Source organism: Balaenoptera borealis, assembly GCF_965194805.1.
Source record: "Balaenoptera borealis genome assembly, chromosome: 2".
Taxonomy (NCBI): domain Eukaryota; kingdom Metazoa; phylum Chordata; class Mammalia; order Artiodactyla; family Balaenopteridae; genus Balaenoptera; species Balaenoptera borealis.
In genome coordinates, this window is record NC_138867.1 from 172911906 (window position 1) to 172927396 (window position 15491).

At 56.6% G+C, this 15491-nt stretch overlaps 1 protein-coding gene across 3 annotated transcripts; it reads right to left on the reverse strand.

The window, feature by feature from the left end:
• Nucleotides 1-4646: 4646 nt before the first annotated feature.
• On the reverse strand, nucleotides 4647-14938 carry CCDC124 (coiled-coil domain containing 124). 3 transcript variants are annotated; one of them, XM_082378848.1, is made up of 6 exons: nucleotides 14852-14887; nucleotides 14579-14709; nucleotides 9761-9930; nucleotides 5883-6072; nucleotides 5222-5336; nucleotides 4647-5097 (listed from the first exon to the last, which is right to left on the reverse strand). In XM_082378848.1, the coding sequence occupies exons 3-6, from the start codon at nucleotides 9917-9919 to the stop codon at nucleotides 4890-4892; spliced, it is 672 nt and encodes a 223-aa protein (XP_082234974.1). In that variant the 5' UTR covers nucleotides 9920-9930; nucleotides 14579-14709; nucleotides 14852-14887; the 3' UTR covers nucleotides 4647-4889. The 3 variants fall into 3 exon arrangements, with proteins under 3 accessions (XP_082234974.1, XP_082234973.1, XP_082234975.1); XM_082378847.1 differs by lacking the exon at nucleotides 14579-14709 and having other exon boundaries at nucleotides 14852-14938; XM_082378849.1 differs by lacking the exons at nucleotides 14579-14709; nucleotides 14852-14887 and adding an exon at nucleotides 12722-12744.
• Between the last annotated feature and the right edge of the window lie 553 nt (nucleotides 14939-15491).

Here is a 15491-nt window from a genome sequence, read left to right on the forward strand (position 1 = left end):
GGATCACCCTTTCCTGGCTCTCCTCAACTCTTACTGTCTTTCAGAAGCCCGGTCCAATGTCACCTCCTGCCTAGAGTCGTTCCTTATCTGGCAACATCATCCTAGGTTACTGTCCTCATTCCTGGTGGGAGCGGTCTGTTCACTTATTCACCTTCTGTTTCCCCCAGGGGAATGGGGGCCCCCGGTGCAACTTGGGCCTGGCTGATGAGAGGAGGGGGCCAACTCTGATCCAGCACCACCCCAGGAGCTACCCAGCTCCAAATAAAGGGACGGCATCACCCTCTGCCCAGTGAGCTGCCCCAGAAAGCACCCCTAGGACATGGCACAAAAGATGCAGGGCCTGATTCTGCAGGGGCGTCGCCTAGGACATTGAAACTAAAAGCACAATCGGGCTCAAATGTTCCCCATCTGAGGACTGCTTAGCCCGTTACCAGAATAACATGCTCCTGGGAAAAATGATCCATGGGGCCGAGTTTCTGGCCTGTTAAGCAGAAGCCAGGCGGGAGGTGCGACTTGTTCCAGTGGGAAATAAATATGAAAAGCAAAGATGAGAAGTGGGGAGAGGGGGAGGCAGTGAGGGGCAGCCCAGCTCCAGGGGCTCTCAGGGGCTGACCTTTCCCGTTATTAGCTTTCCCATAATGTTTTATTATCTTATACTTCTTGAAACCAAAGGGGAGGATAAAAGGATAATTGCTTTGCTGGAGGGTACAAAAGCTTGGAGAGGGTGTGTGCCCCTAAGGGATGAAAAATGCAGCTGCCTGTGTTGAAAAATCAAGTACTCCCCCCAGTACTTGCCTCCATAAAACTACCCTCCAATGTTTTTCCGAGTATCTACTATATGCTTATGTGCCCAGAGATTGAGGGGGAGTCTGGAGTAGGAGCTTCCTGGGTCGCAGGCTGAGAGTAAGGAGCCCAGGAAGTTCAGGGAGAAGGAGGTGATGGCAGCTGGCATGGGCGGAGACATTATGTCACCTCAGCAGGGCCAGGCCCCAAGGCAGAGGGTTTGGAGGGGCTATGGGGGGCTGGGGGGCGGGAGAGAGAGAGAGAGAGCGCGAGCGCCCGTAGGAGAACCTGAAGGTGCTGTGGGAGCCATGCCTTTGAGCATTTCACTGCCTGGCCAGGACTCCACCTCAAGGTGGTGTTCGAAGCCAGGAGGATGGGAGATGGCATGGGAGGGCACCAGTATGCAGGGCTGTGGGGCACCAGGGAGGTGAGAGACAAAGGCATCATCTGAGGGGTCCCAGCGGCTTTCAGAAAGGCTCAAGGGACAGGCGGAGGGGGGAGGGGCGGGGGAGGGCAGGGAGGAGAGGGAAGTGGTCCGACCAAGATTAGGGTTGCCAGTAAAAACAGTGCACGGAATGAGACATACTTAAAAATTATTCATTGCTTAACTGAAAGTCAAGTTTAACTGGTGTGTCCCGTACCTTTTTTTTTTTTCCTAAATCTGGAAATCTTAGACTTGGATTTCCTGGCTCAGCAAACCTGGGGTTTGCTTTGTCCTGAAGGTGTCCGTCCTCTCCCCCAGTCACCTCTACACCCCACCGTGTTCCCTTCAATAAGCTTCTCTTTGTTTCCCTCATATTGTCCGTGTCCTTTAACTGCTCCCCAACTTCCTCCTCCCTTCCTTCCTTTTCCTCTATTGTCCCCCTCCCTCTACTCTCTCCCTCATTACCCCCTCCTCCGATCTCCTCCGGTACCCCTCTCCCCACCACCCCCACCCTTTCCCGTTTCCCCCTACCTTCTTCGGCACCCACTCCGCCTCCTCTTTCCACCACAATCCTCCCCTATCCCACAGCCCCTCTCTCCGCGCTCACCCCCTTCCCTGGCGCCCACCTTCTCCAGTCCTCCCCACACACCGCCCCTCGCATCGATCCCTCAGGCGCACGAAGGGAAACCCCAGCCTCAGGCGCGGAGCCCCACGCAGGCGCAGAGCCGCCCGGCTTCCCCGAGGCTGCCGCCGCCCCCGCACTGCGGCCGGCGCGCCCGGTTGCCAAGGCGACGGCGAGGGCCGGAGCGGGAACCTGGGGAAGACCCCGCGCTCGCTCCCTCCCCAGCCCAAGCTTCAGCGAACCCCACTCCAGTTTGAGCCGGTTTCCCCGCCCCGCCCCCAGTGCGCACTGCGGCAGGTGAGGATTCCCTGGCCCACAGGGCGGGGGTCGGGCGAGGGTCCACGCATGCGTGCCGGGCGCGGCTTTCCCTCCCCGACTCGCGCACGACGGGAAAGCCCTGGCGCCGTTGAGACAACCCCCGCGCAGGCGCAGTGAGTGTCCGGCGTCCCCGCGGCACCGCCTGGTCGTCAAGGCAACGCGCGCGGGGAGGGCTGGGAGCGCACGGAACTCCCGTCTCACGCCCCCTCCCGCGCACTGCGGCGAAGCCGGGGATTCCCTGCTGCCCGCACGCATGCGCCAGCCTGGGATTCCGCGGGGATGAGGCCAGAAAGCGTCAGAAGAGGATTTTCTTTGAAACAGAACAGTCGTTATTACCGTCGTCTTTATGTGTGAGGAATGAAGGCGGCCCTCTCAGCACCTGTCCTGAGTTTTACCTTCATTCTCTGGCCTACCAGCCGTCCCCCTACAAGTCCCCAGCAGAGCTTGCCACGCGCAGCTCCGGTGCTCTTCCTACTCTCTGCTCACACACCTGCCATGGCTCCCCGTCGCCATGAAGTGGGTGAAGTCCCATTCGTCGCCCCATTCTTCAGCGTGGCGTCCAAGGCCCTGCACGCTCCGCTGGCTTCTTCCCTCCAGTTAATCACCATTGGTCCCCGACCTTCCCTAATCGCCGGCCACAAATACCCCAACGTGGCCATGCAGGAGGTTCCTTTGCCAAGCTCTTCTTCAGCATCTGGCCTTCCTAGGCACCATCTCGTTGATTCTCGAGATGGCCTAGGGTTAGATACTGTTTCAGTCCTGTTTTATATAGGCGGAAACAGGCTCAGACCCATTAAGGCCCTGGCCTAAGGCCCCCAGAGGTAAGAGGGGGAGCTCAAATGGCTCCACTTGTGGGGAGCCATCTGGGCTCCTCCACCCGTTATTCAGCTGACATCCCAAGCCCCAATTCCGGGCCCCACCTCCACCCCGCTGGCTCACCAACAGTCTGGGTGCTTCCTGGCTATGTGACACAGGCAGATGACTTAGTTTTCCCATCCAGAAAGAAGATCAATATAACACAGGGCTGTCCCCAGGGCTCAGTGAAATGACATTACCATGTGCTAGGCCAGGGCCCAGCATCCAGTGGATGCTTCGCACAGCATCTCACAATGGATTTTTCTCACAGTCCTCCCTGGTGAGGGTTCAGCTCATTGGCACCCCCTGTAGGGCTCCTTCCGTCTGTCTCACTTCCCTCAACCCCCACGGGGTCTTCCTGGGGTCCATCCTAGATCCCTCACATGCCCCCTAGTCCTTGTCTCAGAGTTGGTTCCTGGGGAAATCCCCAAACTAAGCCAGTGCTCAATATATGTTGGTTAGTTTTTTATGTCAGCTACCATTGTTTCAGGTACCTGCCATACTGCACTTCAGCTGTACCCAATTATTAATGCCCCCCCCCCCTTGAACAGAAGTTGTGACCTCCAGGCCTTTGCATGTGTGGTCCCTTCAGCCTTTTCTGTCCCTTGTCTGTGTGGAGAACTCCCATCCTTCAAGGCCCTCCCTCCATGAAGACTTTTACCTCCCTACTTCTGGGCAGAGCCTGGCTCCCTTAGGCTCAGCCATGACCCCACAGAGTTGGGGACATCTGTGAGGATCTGCATCTGAGACTTGACACCTGGGAGAATAGAGTTCTTGGCATAGGCCTGAGAGGGAACAAGTCTGTTGTGCTGGAGAAGTTGGGAACAAGGAGATAGTGGGGCCAGAGCTGGGGGCCTGGTGGAGAGTGAGGGGGGATAGGGGCCAGAGGTGCAGGGGCAGGCTTGTGAGTGCAGGGAGGGTGTCACTTGGATGGGAGCCCATGGCAGTGGGCTGGTAAATGCGTGGACCCCACCTCAGACACTTGGGCCCATCTCCCAGCTACCCTTCCTCTCTACTGACTCCCTGAGGCCAACTAAGCTCTAGGAAGCCAGAACCAAGTTGAGTTCTCACCCAGCCCTTCCCAGATATTCGGCCTCCGATGGGATACTCCTTTCTACCCGGATCCACCTGCTCACTCCAGCCTCCAAGCCCTTGCCTGTCCAGTGCCCTGCCTCTGCGATGGAAACTGACTCATCTTCCACTAAGGCCTGCTCTAAAGAAATCCTCCACCAGGAAGCCTGCCCTGTTATTCCAGATGCCTCCCGTGTTGGAATAACAGCAGAGCAGCCTGCATCTCCTGACCCCAAGCACAGTATGTGACCTGGCTGCTGACTCTGAACCAGAATCTCAGGGTGCCAACAACTCGCCTCCAGCTCTCCTCTAGTTCCGCCTCTGAAGTGCTGTGTGACCTGGAGCCAGTGCCTCAACCTCTCTGAGCTACCCCCAGCAAGGCTTCCGGGGATGATGGTACAGGTCTCTCACTGGATAACTGGCCCAGCCGGGAGCCGAGCACAGCTCTCAGCTAGCCTGCTAGGACAGGAGCGCGGTTGGGGGCCCCTTCTCTGGCTGTGGCCTGTGCATTCCACCTCATTCCAGCCCTTCTTTCCCACCACCCACCCCATCACGTAGACTTCAAATGCACACTCTGCCTCAACGACTGCCTTTATTGGGCACTCAGCCCCAGGACACTGGCGCGTGCGGGAAGGGCGAGGGGTGTCACTGGAGCAGGGACCCTCGGGTGGGAGGTGTGGCCAGTGATGCCTCCTAGCCCCCAGGGCACGCGCCGTGACCCCCAGACATCTCTGTAACCCTCGGAGCTGACCCAGCGGAAGGGCGTGTGGGGTCGTGACCCTGACCGCCCACGGGGCGTCTCCCCCAGTTCCAGGCTCACTTGGGGGTGTTGAAGGGCACGGCGCGCTGATTCATGGGGTTGTCCGGCGAACGCAGCCACTCCTTCTTGAGCATCTGCTTCAGCTGTGACAGCCGCATGTTGGGGTTTTCTTGCTTGAGCCGCGGCAGCTGCGCCTCCTCGAAGGCAGTGAATGCCGCCCGCATTCTGCGCTCAGGGTGTCTGTCTGCCGCCTCCTCCGCCACGCTGGTAAAGACACAGGCGTCAAGGGGGGGGCTGGGGCTGGGGCGTGGCCCGCCCCGCCCCCAGAGGCTCAAGCTCCCCTCCGGGCCCCAAGCCCCACCCCAAAGACCTAGGCCTTGCCCCGTACCTGAGCACTGCGATGGCATCCTCGATGGTGCGCGCCTCCACGCTGCCCTCCTCCAGCAAGCGGCGGTTCACATTCTCCTCCAACGGCACTTCCAAGTGGCTCTTGGCTTTCTCGGCTGGGGGCGGGAGCGGCCGGGGGACAGAGACATACCAGAAACAGAGAGAAATAAGCAGAGACGCAGAGTTCCATGGAGATGAGAGACACCACAGGGGAAGAAGCAGGGGAGAACGGGAGGGAGGCAGGCAGGCAGAGAAGGATGGGGGAGGATGGAAACGCAACTTGAGCTCCCCGCCCAGTCCTGCCTTCGGGATGGGCCAGTCCTGCCCGCCCAGTCCCCAAACTAACTTCCCTGCAGCCCACTACTCAGGAGGCACCTCCATACGTGGCTGCTGCCTCCTCACCTCGGCGCACCACATCAGCTGTGGGGACCCCGGGGAGACAAGCCAGGGTCAGGTGCAGAGTAATTACACACGTGTGTGCCTATGGCGTCCGTGCTCAGAGCCAGGCCTGCCGAGACACCGCCCACCCACCCTTCACCTTGCAGAGCCCAGGCAGCTTCTCTGGAGGTGAGGAGGGGGTCTGGACTCAGTCCAGGGGGTAGGCCCACTGCCTATTGTTTATCAGGTAAAAGGGCAGCTCCAGAGTGGGCCGAGGCCCCCACCTGTGTCCGGGGCTTCCTTGTGCTGATGGTCTCGGCGGAGCGTCTCCTCAATCTGGGCACGGGTGACCTTGCTGGAGGTGGCCACTCGCGGGGCCTTGCTGCCCTTAAGCCTCGAGTCCTCCTCCTCCAGCAGCCGCTGTGCCTCCTTCTTGCGCTCCAGCTGCTCCAGGCGCCGCTTCTCCTTCTCCTCCTGGGGGATTGGGAGTCAGGAGTGGACCCCGTCCCACCGGCATGGGGTCCAGTTTACATCTCAACCAGTGTGGATGGAGGCCTTGCTGTGTGCTAGACCCCGTGATGGGCGCAGGGGACACGGATGGGAGCACGATGAGCCTACCTGGGGGCTCCGATCCTATATGACTAGGGAACAACAGGAAACCTTGGCCAAGGCAGTGGGTGGGTGGCTCTTGAAGAAAAAGTGATACCTGGGCTGGAGGAGGAGCCAGCCAGGAAAAGAGCTGGGGAAGAGGAGAGTCCTTAGTGGTGGGAACGGTGGGTGCAAAGGTCCTGAGGCAGGAACCACCTAGCATGACAGAGGAACAGCACAGAGGCTGGTGTGGCTGGAGGGAGGAGGAGAAGTGTTGAGGACAAAGACGTGGGGAGGGCAGAGGTGGTACCACGGGGAGCCTCAAGGGCATAGGGAGGGGTTTGTACTGGATTCCAAAGGTGACAGGAGCCACTGGGGTCTGGACCCATTTGCCAGCTGGGACAGTGCTTCTGCCTTTATGAGCCAGGAGACCTTGGGAGGCACCATCGAAGTGTTCCCAGCTGAGCGTCACAGGGGCTGGGACTGATCCCACCTTGGTTCCCCAGGGAGGCCCGGATGCCAGCTGGTCGAGGGGACATGTGGCCTGTAGGACTTGTCCTTGGCCGCTGCCCCTCCACTGCTCCAGGGACAGAGCGAGGCTCTGGTTCCTTTGTAGTGCAGTGTGGCTGTGCGGCCGTAGGCTTGGAATATTCTGCCGCCTCCCGCCCAGCACCCCCAAAGGGCCCTGCACTGCAGGCACTCCCACCTGCCCACTCACTGCCTGCAACTCTGCCATCTGCCCGCCAGGCCTCAGGGACGGTCCCTATGCCTGCAGTACCCCCCGTGACAGGGCTAAGTGCCCCAGAAAAGGGGTTCCTGAGGACACGTACTGGGCCTCTGACCTCCAACCTGCCTGCATGATAGGAAAGAAGCCGTGGGGGGGGGGGGCGGCAGGGATGGTGGCGGTTAAAGATCAAGGCTGTTTGGGCACAGCTGCTAGGATCCCATGTCTGTGGTCAGACGCCTGGGGTAGCGCCATCGTGCTCTGAGTCTCAGTTACCCCATCGGTCAGAAGTAATGTCCTCCTGAGGCTCCCCGACCACTGCATGGTGCGTGTACAGCCCACGTTCACCCTGTCCACAGCACGGCCTTGCCTCACGGCCTTTGCACTAGCTGTTCTACCCTGCTGGAGCACCACTGCCGGCCTCCTTTCCTGATTAACTCTGGCTCATCCTGAGCTCCTAGCTCCCTGTCCTGCTCTACCACACGGCTCTTTCCTGTGTTCCACAAATCCCTGTTTTCTAGTCTTTCGATTATCTGGTTAGTCCCTGAGGCAGGAGGCAGGCCCTGGCCCAGCACACAGTAGGTGCTTAAGTAAAAGTGTGCTGGATGAATGAGTGAATGAATTCCAGAAGGCTCCAATCTCAGGAAGGACATGCAGAATGGGGCCATTAGTCTCTAGGGACATGGGACTGAGGCGTGAACATGAGCGTTTATACTTTGACATTCAGCAGACTTTTCTGAAAAAGACGCTCGCAGTTTTTTAAAAAGGCCAATTAGCAATTGGCAGCATCTGGTGATGGGTGAAGGATGAGGCTGCGGACAGAATATTCTGGAGCCATCAAAAATGAGCCTCCTAAATAATTGAGATGGAACCCAGAGAGTCAGGTGCTCATTGCCGAGTTGCTTAATATGGAACAAATGGAAATGAAATGCCAACCTCTGGGCGAGGCGATGAATTACGGCCCAGCCCAAGGCTGATGCCTGGCGGCTGGCAGAAATCTGGCTGTGCGATCCCATTTAATGGAGGACATGGCCTTTAGGGTATGGCATTGGGTGAGAAGAGCCTTTGGTGTCACATGGGCGGGAGGTGCTGGGTTTTTTTTAGTGTTTTGGAACAAATGTGGATTTGTTTCTTTTTCATAAAAACAGTATCTTTTTAAAGCAGCTGTCACATAAGGAAAGAAAGAGGGACCGGGTATGCTGTGTAGACTGTGGGCCCCCCTCACCCATCAGCAGAAAGAGGGATAAACAAAACCCAGAAAACCACCCCATGGGGAAGGAGAACCATCAATAGCTCCAGGTAAAACACTCAGGAGGGGGGACTGCCTGGGAGGGGCATGGGGGCTGGGAATGTTCTAGAGAGCAGGGGTCGGCAAACTCTGGCCCTCCACCTGTTTTGGTAAAGTTTTAGCCTATTTGCACATGGTGGCTTTGTGCTACAGCGACAGGGTCGAGTAGCTTTGAGAGCCTGTCTGGCCCCTATTGCCTGTCGGACCTCTGCCCTGTGCATTCTTCCAGGTGTGTGCTACACAGGTGAGTGGACAGGCAAACGCTCCCTGGGCCACACCCCTGGGGCATGGACGCTTGCAAGGCTATTAGTCAAACCTCATCACAAACCAGAAGGCAGATCCCTGGCTTCAGCTAGCGCCAGCCTGGCTTCAGCCCCTCCTCACAGCCCCGTGACCTGGACTTCCTGCCTTGTCTGTGCCTTGGTTTCCTCATTTAGAGGATGGGGATGACACCGAGGCCCAAGATGCAGGCCTGGGAGGGCTCCTGGGGCCCTGGGCTGGGCTGCTGCCTCTGGGACTGTGGAAAAGTCTCTGGCTTTTCTGTCTAGATAATGGATCCCTGGCAGACATTAGTTTTCCTTTTGGGTTTTCAACTTTCCTATATTGTCAAAATGTTGGCAGTCAAAAAGAAAATTTAAAGACCTCCATGGACCCAGTGCAACATTGGGGGCGCTGAGGGGAGGCAACCAGGGATATTCAATTCCAACTAAAAACAAGGCAGGATCCAGACCTGCACAGAAAGACAATGGGAAAAACTCACAAAAGTGCCCAGGCGCCCCCTGAACTGGGCATGCAGGGATGGTGTGTCACCACTGCTATTCCAGAACCTTTAACAGTCCCAGCTGGAGCCTCCCACCAGCCCAGGGGACTAGAAGAGGCTAAGAATGGTTTCTGGTGCCACCTACTGGGCCAAGAGGGTCAGCATCAGCCCTAAACCACTCCCAGACACCAATTAAGCACCCACTGTGTGTGTGGCGCTGCGGCCCCACAGGAGACAGTCAACCATCCTTGCCCTCTTTTGTGTTTTTATAAACACCCGGAAATGCCTGCAGGCCCCAGGTCAGCAGGTCAGAAACAGGATCTATCAGCACGTGTCAGCCTCGGCACTGCTGAAGCCCGGCTGGCTCACTCTGCTGTGGGGCCATCCTGTGCGCTGCCAGGTGTTGAGCAGTATCCTGGGCCTCTGCCCACCAGCTGCCCAGTAGCACCCTCCAGCTGCCAGTTGTGACAACCAAGAATGTCTCCAGATGTTGTCAAGTGTCCCCTGGGTGCAGAATCGCTCCAGAGTGAGGTCCTACCAGTCTAGACCAACCCTGGCATCACACGAAGGAGAGAAACAAGCTCGTGGAGGGGTTGCCGTTCCCTAAATGTGGCAAGTCCTGGCCACCCCAGGGCCTTTGCACGAGCCTTTGCCTCTGTTTCTGTCTCCCTCCTTGCCCTTGCTCCATGTCCAATGACTCCTCACCCTTCAGGCCAAAGACCCAGGGGCTTCTCACCACCTTCTACCGTGTTGCCCAGCCACCTTGCCCACGGGTGGGGCGCAGAGCCCAGGGCGCACCCACCTTGCGCTGCTCCTTCCTCATGACGTGTTTGTCCTCATCCTTCCAGTAGGCATCCTCCAACTCCTTCTGCTTCCTGGCATCAGCTGCTGCCTTGGCCTCAGCCCTCCGTGCCCGGGCCGCTGCCGATTTAGTGTTCTCGCCCTGGAACTTCTTGGGCATCCCTCAGAACGCTGTGAGTGGAGGGCAGGGACCAGTGACTCTGGGGCATCCACCCTCGGCAGCCCCAGACTCACACCTGTGCAGCTACGACCCCCTTGGGGCCTCAATAGCTCTGGCTATAAAACAAGGGCTTTGGATTTATTCATCTCTCTTTTAAAAAAAAAAATCTACTGAAGTGAATTTTACATAATACAAAATGAACCATCTTAAAGTGCACAGTTCAGTGGTATTTAGCACATTCACAATGTTGTGCAACCATTACCTCTATCTAGTTCCAGAACATTTCCATCACCCACAAAGGAGACCCATCCCCATGAGCAGTCCCTCCCCACCTCCCCTCCCCCAGCAACCACTAACCTAATTTCTGTCTCTATGGATTTGCCTATTCTGGACTTCTTTCACTCAGCATCATGTTTTCGAGGTTCATCCATGTTTGAACATGTCAGTGCTTCATTCCTTTTTATGTCTGAATAATATTCCATTGTAGGGATGGGCCACATTTTGTTTATCCATCTGTCCATGATGGACACGTGGGTTGTTTCTACTTTTCAGCTCTTACAAGTCATGTTGCTCTAGATCCCCACGGGCCAGTCTGTGTGTGGACCCTCCCACTCTGCCGGCTATGAGGCCTCAGTGTCCCGGCCCCACAGCCCTGAGGCCGAATCCCCCTCCCCCTGGGTAAGCAGCTGCCATGAACTGTTCCCAGTGATCCAGCCCAGGCTCGCACAGCCAGGAGATTTTATAACAATCGTAAAGCTGCTGTCCAGTGGGCATCTGGTCTGTGTGAGTCCCATACTGGGTGCTGGGGAAATGATGACACCAAATGGGAGGTGCCACCCTCCCCACACCCGGTCCCTTACTAAGCATTTTATATGGCCCAACTACATCGAATGCTCTCAAAGCCTTAAACACGGGGACTGCCCTTATTCCCTTTTGAAGGTGGGTAAGTCAAGGTACCTGGCTAAGTTGCACAGGGCTGAGCCTGGAGTCTCACCTCCAAAGCCTGCCTTTCAGGTGAGGAAGGGAAGCCAAGAAATTAAGATCACCCCACCTCCAGAGTACTGACTGAGGACATAAGCACTGTGCAGTCAGGGCAAGCCTTCAGCTCTCTGGGCCTCAGTTTTCCTCATCTGGGAAATGGGCTGATGTCCCTCACTCCTGGTTGTCCTCTCCCCACTGAGAATCTTCAGCTCAGTCCCTTGCTGAACCTTGGAGAAGTAGGCCCAGCATCGAGAATGAAGGGGAAAGAATGTAGGGCCATCCTGACTCAGGACCACCAGGCAACCCCCCACCACCAACCTCCTAGCTGTGTGGCTTATGGGGGAGGGGGCTCCCATCTCTGAGCCCTATCAGCTCCTGTTTGCAGCAGTCATGCACGCTGGGCTAAATGCTTTACATATAGCGTCTTGTGAATTCTCACAACCCTGGCAGGTGACAGCCAAGCTGAGACCTGAAGGATGGGTTGGAGGCAGCTTGGTGGGGATGAAGGGTTGAGACTTCTGGGCAGAGGGCACAGGATGTGCAAAGACCCTGTGGCAGGAACGAGGCCATGCGCTACAGGCTGCATGGAGGCAACTGAATCCGGTGTGGGTGAGCGAGGGGGAAGGGGAGGGAAGAGAGTGAGTGGGAGGGTGTGAGGCTGACAAGAAGGTATGAGAAAGAGCAAGGATTTTATTCTCTGGGCACCAGGGAACTGTTAGGCGGCTCTGAGCAGGGCATGAACACATTCTGATTTATGCTGTCATGTGGGTGGGCGAGGGGCTGAGGGAATTACGATGGTGCAATGGGCAAAGCCAGGGGTTTGGAGTCAGATGGAGCCGGGCAATAATAACCGGAATGCTGACTGACTGATGTAGTCTAAACTATGTCATCCCCCGGCAGTAGCAAGGCCAGGTACTTTTCTCCCCATTTTACCGATGAAAAATCTGAGGCCTTGAGAGGGTAAGTGACATGCTCAGGGCCACAGAGTGGGTTAGTGGAGGGGCCCGGATTCCAACCGAGGCCCAGCCCCTCAGTCCCAACTTCGTCCTCCTAACCATTGCCCCACCACAGGGTCCCAGCTGGCCTCTCAGGGAACATCAATGCATCAGGTCTCTGAGGCCACTGGTGCCCCTAACGTGACACAGAGAGGCAGTTCCTCCAGGCTGAGACTGGGGGGCGAATCCCATGGGGCAGAGCAGGGCAAAGTAAGGGAGATTAATGGACCCAGGAGACTCAGCGTTGAGTCCTGGCTCTGCAATCGTGGCTGAAATGCTCCCCTAAGCCTCAGTTTCCTCATCTGAGAAGTGGGGTTGATTCCAGTCCCTCCCTACACAGGATGCAAGAGCTGCCACGGCGGGGCTGGATATGCCAGCCTGATCCTGTACTTCTCCCAGCTGCTCCTGGGCCCCCTGAATCAAGCATTCATTACTGAGCATCTACAATGTACCCAACAGAAAACCTCACCTGGATTCCCCAGAAGAGCACTAAAAAGTGGGTGGCGGTCACAGTCTAAGTGTCAGGTGAGGAAACTCCCCACATGCCACCTCTCTCTCCATCTCCCCCTCACTCTCTCAGCAGCAGCCACACCAACCTCCTTGCCTTTTTTCAAGCCTACAAAGCATGTTCCCACCTCAGGGCCTTTGCACTTGCTCTGCCCACCACTTTTGCTCCTCTTTTTACCCAGTTAATTCCTATTTAAACTTCAGGGCTCAGCTCAGGTGTTGCCACCTTCAGGAAGCCTTCCCTGACACACCCCCTGACTCTCAGACCATAAACTTCTCTCTGAGGTACTTGTTTAGGTTGCTATCTATGTTCACTTACAGGATTATTCGACAAATGTCCATCTTCCCCACCAGGCTGGGAGCTCTATGAGGGCAGGGCTGGGACTGCTTCAGTCAGTGCCCTGCAGAGTAGGGGCTCAAAAAATGTTTTGCGCAAATGAATGAACAAGCATCTATTTCCAGGGTTCCCTCAGTATTTACTTCACACTCTGTGTTGTGTCCAAACTCAGCTTCTCACTTCTCTTCCCACTCACTTCCCTCTCCAGCCTCTGAGCCTTTGCTCTTGCTATGCCTTCACCTGATACACCCTCCTCTGTCCCCTCCTCCTGTGAAAACCTACCCACTCACAGAGACTCAGCCCCAGCATCTCCTCCTCCTCGTGTTGCTTAAGACCCCCAATTCCATCCCAAAGCCTGATAGGGCTTTTCTGACCCCCTCTGCAGGCCAGGACTGAATATTTATGTCCCTCCAAAATTTATATGTCGAAGCCCTAACCCTCAATATGACTGTATTTAGAGACAAGGCTGGGACTTCCCTGGTGGCGCGGTGGTTAAGAATCCGCCTGCCAATGCAGGGGATACAGGTTCGATCCCTGGTCCGGGAAGATCCCTCTTAGATGCCGCGGAGCAACTAAGCCTGTGCACCACAGCTACTGAGCCTGTGCTCTAGAGCCTGTGAGCCACAACTACTGAGCCCGCGTGCCACAACTACTGAAGCCCGCGCGCCTAGTGCCTGTGCTCCACAACAAGAGAAGCCACAGCAATGAGAAGCCCGTGCACCGCAACAAACAGTAGCCCCCGCTCGCCACAACTAGAGAAAGCTCACGCGCAGCAACGAAGACCCAATGCAGCCAAAATATAAATAAACTAACTTTTAAAAACAGTACCTTATCCTTAAAAAAAAAAAAAAAAAAAAGAGAGGGCCAGTGAGGAGGTGATAAATGTTAAATAAGGTCTTAAGAGTGGGGCCCTAATCTAGTAGAGCTAGTGTCCCTATAAGAAGAGAAAAAGTTACCAGAGCTTGCTCTCTCCACCATGTGAGGACACAGTGAGGAGGTGCGCATCTGCAAGTCAGGAGGAAAGCCTGCACCTGGAACCAAACTGGCTGGCACTCTGATCTTAGACTTCCCAGCCTCCACAATTGTGAGCAAATAAATCTGTTGCTTAAGCCACCCAGTCGGTGGTATTTTGTTATGGCAGCCAGAGCCTAATACAGACAGCTTCTCTCCTCTGATAAACACTCACACACATACACTTTGTCATTCAGTAAACACGCACTGTACACCTAGTATGTGTGGGATGCTGGGGAAAGAGGCAGTGCTGATGGGCTTCCTGACAGAATGGGACTCCCAGGCTGGTTGGGAGATAGACAATAAGAGTGGTAACTCCAGATCAGAGCTGTGATGGGGCCATATGGACGCTGAGGAAGTCGGGAGGGGGCTTCTGACCCAGCCTGGGGAGGGATGGGGAGAGGGTGTCAAAGGGCTTCCTGAAGGAGACATCAAAGGAAAGACTTAAGGGAGTGGGGAGATCCAAGCCCCCAGGGGTGTGGGGGAGGCAGGCTGGGAAGAGGGGATTTGTATTCCAGGGTGATGGGAAGGTGCGGAGAGAGTCAGAGCCCTCTGGGGTTGGTAAGGAGGTGAACTGGAGGATTGAGACAGAAGCATGGAGCTCAAACAGGGGGTCTAAGGAGTGGCTTTGGCTAAGCAGTGGGTACACTTAGGGGGGAATCAAGACCTTCGTGGTTGATTGGATGTGAAAGTAAGAAAGAGAATAAAAGATGAAACTCAACGCTGCCTCCTCCAAGAAGTCCTCCCGCTACCCCTTCTAGGCTCCCCCAGTCCGTCGTCCCTCTCCCCAGCCCTGATCCCACTGCAAGAGGCCAGGGACGTCCGTACCCAGCTCTGTCACCCCCAGGCCTGTAAGCTGCTCAGGAGCAGGACCGGAGATAGGTGGCCTCGAGCACGACGCTGTCCCTCTGGGTCTCAATCGTCCGCTCCGGGAAATGGGCACAGCCCCTGCGGGAGCCCTGGAGACGGTGGTCAAAAGCGCCTCCGTCTCCGAGCACCCCATCTCCAACCCTCCCGGGGAGGTGGTCCCAGGCCCAGCAGCCCCACTGGGCCCACCCGTCCCCCGCCCCCCGGCTCCGCCCGTGCCGCTGCCGCTCCTACCTCCTTCCCCCGGCGCCGGCCCGGTCGCACCTCCGTGCCGTCACCGCAGGGCTTGCGCGCTAAGCCCCAGGGGGGCGCGTGCTGATTACGTCTCGGCTCCGTCGCCATCTTGGTAGAGGAGGTGCTGCTCCAGTCCAAGACAAGGGCGTTAGCCGTTTCTTTTTGTCTTAAAGAAGAGAATATTTTATAAACCCTCATCCCTTGCGCTCACTTCATACGTTATCTAGTCAGGAGAGGAGAACAGAAACTACAATCTGGACTATTGTCTCTACCAAGATGGCCGTTGCCCAGATGAAAAATGGAGTCCTCGGTTTCACGTGTGGGTCTGGTGGCGTCAGTCAGGAGTTGCTTGGCCGCCAGGGCGCGCCAGAACCCGCGGTCCGCGCGTGGTTAGACGCGCTTCGCCTGAGGGAGAGTCAGGCCCTTCAACATCGCTTTGTGGTTTGAAGACGCTCTCCTAGTCCACATTCTCTGCCTCCCTCCTGCGAAGTTGAAGTGGGAGGGAGCAGAAGAAAGGGACAGAGAAGTTAAAACACTCCGCGCTGTCCAGGTGGGGAAACAGGCTCAGAGAGACCAGAAGTTGAATTTGACCAAAGTGTAATCGAAGGACTCAGAATCCCTCCTCCTGGATTGCTATCCA

Coding starts and splice junctions, on each gene's coding strand:
- CCDC124 (XM_082378847.1), bottom strand. CDS start 9,919: ATGCCCAAGAAGTTCCAGGGCGAGAACACTAAATCGGCAGCGGCCCGG. Junction 5,337..5,882: donor CAAGGAAGCCCCGGACACAG/GTGGGGGCCTCG, acceptor TCCCGCCCCCAG/CCGAGAAAGCCAAGAGCCAC. Junction 5,098..5,221: donor GATGCCATCGCAGTGCTCAG/GTACGGGGCAAG, acceptor TGTCTTTACCAG/CGTGGCGGAGGAGGCGGCAG.